This window comes from Diaphorina citri, unplaced genomic scaffold (genome assembly GCF_000475195.1).
Source record: "Diaphorina citri unplaced genomic scaffold, Diaci psyllid genome assembly version 1.1 scaffold12401, whole genome shotgun sequence".
Taxonomy (NCBI): Eukaryota; Metazoa; Arthropoda; class Insecta; order Hemiptera; family Psyllidae; genus Diaphorina; species Diaphorina citri.
The window spans coordinates 1-2153 of record NW_007389772.1 but is presented as its reverse complement, the minus strand read 5'-3'; the positions used below and the strand labels follow the sequence as shown (position 1 = coordinate 2153).

The window sequence follows — 2153 nt, the reverse complement described above, 5'->3', positions numbered from 1 at the left end:
TTAAATCTTCATCTCAAGTCGTGCTGGTGAGAGAGCACCATGCACAAGTTACACGTGTCGTCTCAATTACTAGTACACCCGGGCCGGCGGCCGCGTACGTGGAACTCATCGCCGGCGAACCTACGGCGAGGTGTTTTACTGTCTCCCATCTGTTCGCCGCCATCGGCGGGGGGCCGGGCGCGCCGCCGACGCGCGCACTCAGCACGGCCGGGCCGGGCCGGGGGGCGACGCGCGTGGAGTCCGCATCTAGGAACCGAGCTGGGAGGGGGAACTGGGGGGAAGTTTTCTACTCGTCCTGTGATAAGAGCTGAAGGTTGTTCATCAGTGAGGTACGTTTTGAGACGTCGTCCTCCTGTCCGGCGCCTTTTCTCGGCTGAAAACATGAGACAAATCATTCAATAGGGATATGCCTTTGGATAAAAATTACGAAATTAAACATGAACGAATTAAAAAAAAACAATCCCCCAAAAAATCCAGGTTTTTTTTTATTTTTCTTTTTTTTTTTTTTTTGGGGCTTTGGTCGGTTTCTGGACAAAATTTGCACCACCATTTTTCGTGTTCCTGGTAACCAAAACCTTTAATTGTGATATATAGGTCGACCAGGTTTTGATAAGTCCTTCTATTGGGACAGAGTGACAGACAGACTGACAGACAGACACCGAAGCGAGCGAATACAATAGCCCGTCCACTATACCTTTTTTTATTACTATCGTAATAATAAAGGAAGGACGGGCTAAAAATGTATAAACAAGGTATATTCTATTCTAGAATGAAAGGTCGATTCCTGCGTTTTTTTTTTTTTGAAAATGCCAAATCTGAAGTCATATCAGCGAAAAGGTGTCTTTAAAAGATCATTTGCCGTTTTAAAGCAAGAGTTAGAACAGTTGTGACGTTAGTATAACACGAGAAATGCTCTGAAACACATGCGCACAAACGCATTACACTAGTGGCGAACTTTATCCTATACAGATAAGGTTCGTTATAGGAACGGCTGGCTTTCTCCTATCCTGTCTTCTTTCTTTGATTTCGAGACGATAAAATTTCTCTTGTTAGAGTTGTCACAGTTCCCTCAATTCAATTCTCTCTCTTTCTTTCTTTATTACTTTCTCTCTCTCTCTCAAAAAGGAGCTTTTCAGCTTTACGTTGAAATTGAAATGCCAAATCTGAAGTCATATCAGCGAAAAGGTGTCTTTAAAAGATCATTTGCCGTTTTAAAGCAAGAGTTAGAACAGTTGTGACGTTAATATAATACAAGAAATGCTCTGAAACACATGCCCACAAACGCATTACACTAGTGGCGAACTTTATCCTATACAGATAAGGTTCGTTATAGTAACGGCTGGCTTTCTCCTATTCTGTCTTCTTTCTTTGATTTCGAGACGAATAAATTTCTGTTGTTAGAGTTGTCACAGTTCCCTCAATTCAATTCTCTCTCTTTCTTTCTTTATTACTTTCTCTCTCCCCTTCTCTCTCTCTCTCTCTCTCTTTTCTCTCAAAAAGGAGCTTTTCAGCTTTACGTTGAAATTGAAAGTAGGTGGGAGAATACTTCATCTCCTCTAAGGGGGGTAAAACTCACCATTCCACATAACATAGGACTCCGGCCCATGTCCCGTAGTACCAGTGCCCGAGTAATCATCACTGAGCGAGTGATGTGATCGCACCGTGCTGTTATCATTTGCTCCCCCGTCTACATTGTCCAATGAGAGCGAGGAACCAGCCGAGTCGGAGGTGGGACTAATAATGGGCGAGCCAATCAGCTGATGGTGCGAGTGGTGCGTGAGATCCTTGTAGAATTGGTGCGGCTGAATGCCCACCTTGGGGTCGAGGTAGGAACAGCGAAGGAGCTGGTTGAGGGGTTGCATCCCTTCGCTGTTCGTACGCGTTCGATAGGGCTGACTGTGTATCGAACCTGTGAGTGGTGCGTGAGATCCTTGTAGAATTGGTGCGGCTGAATGCCCACCTTGGGGTCGAGGTAGGAACAGCGAAGGAGCTGGTTGAGGGGCTGCATCCCTTCGCTGTTCGTACGCGTTCGATAGGGCTGACTGTGTATCGAACCTGTAGGAAGAGAATATCGCATTAGAAATCAGCAGATATTTACTATTGATGATAGAATGGAATAGGATAGAATATACCTTGCTTATCCTGCTCGAATG

General features: G+C 45.0%; 1 protein-coding gene across 1 annotated transcript; it reads right to left on the bottom strand.

Annotated features, from left to right (window-relative positions):
* Positions 1 to 62: 62 nt before the first annotated feature.
* LOC103522882 lies at positions 63 to 2117 on the bottom strand. Its single transcript, XM_008487969.2, has 3 exons — positions 2056 to 2117; positions 1577 to 1909; positions 63 to 373 (listed from the first exon to the last, which is right to left on the bottom strand). Exons 1-3 carry the CDS (start codon positions 2075 to 2077, stop codon positions 63 to 65), a joined length of 666 nt encoding a protein of 221 aa, XP_008486191.2. The 5' UTR covers positions 2078 to 2117.
* Positions 2118 to 2153: the final 36 nt, after the last annotated feature.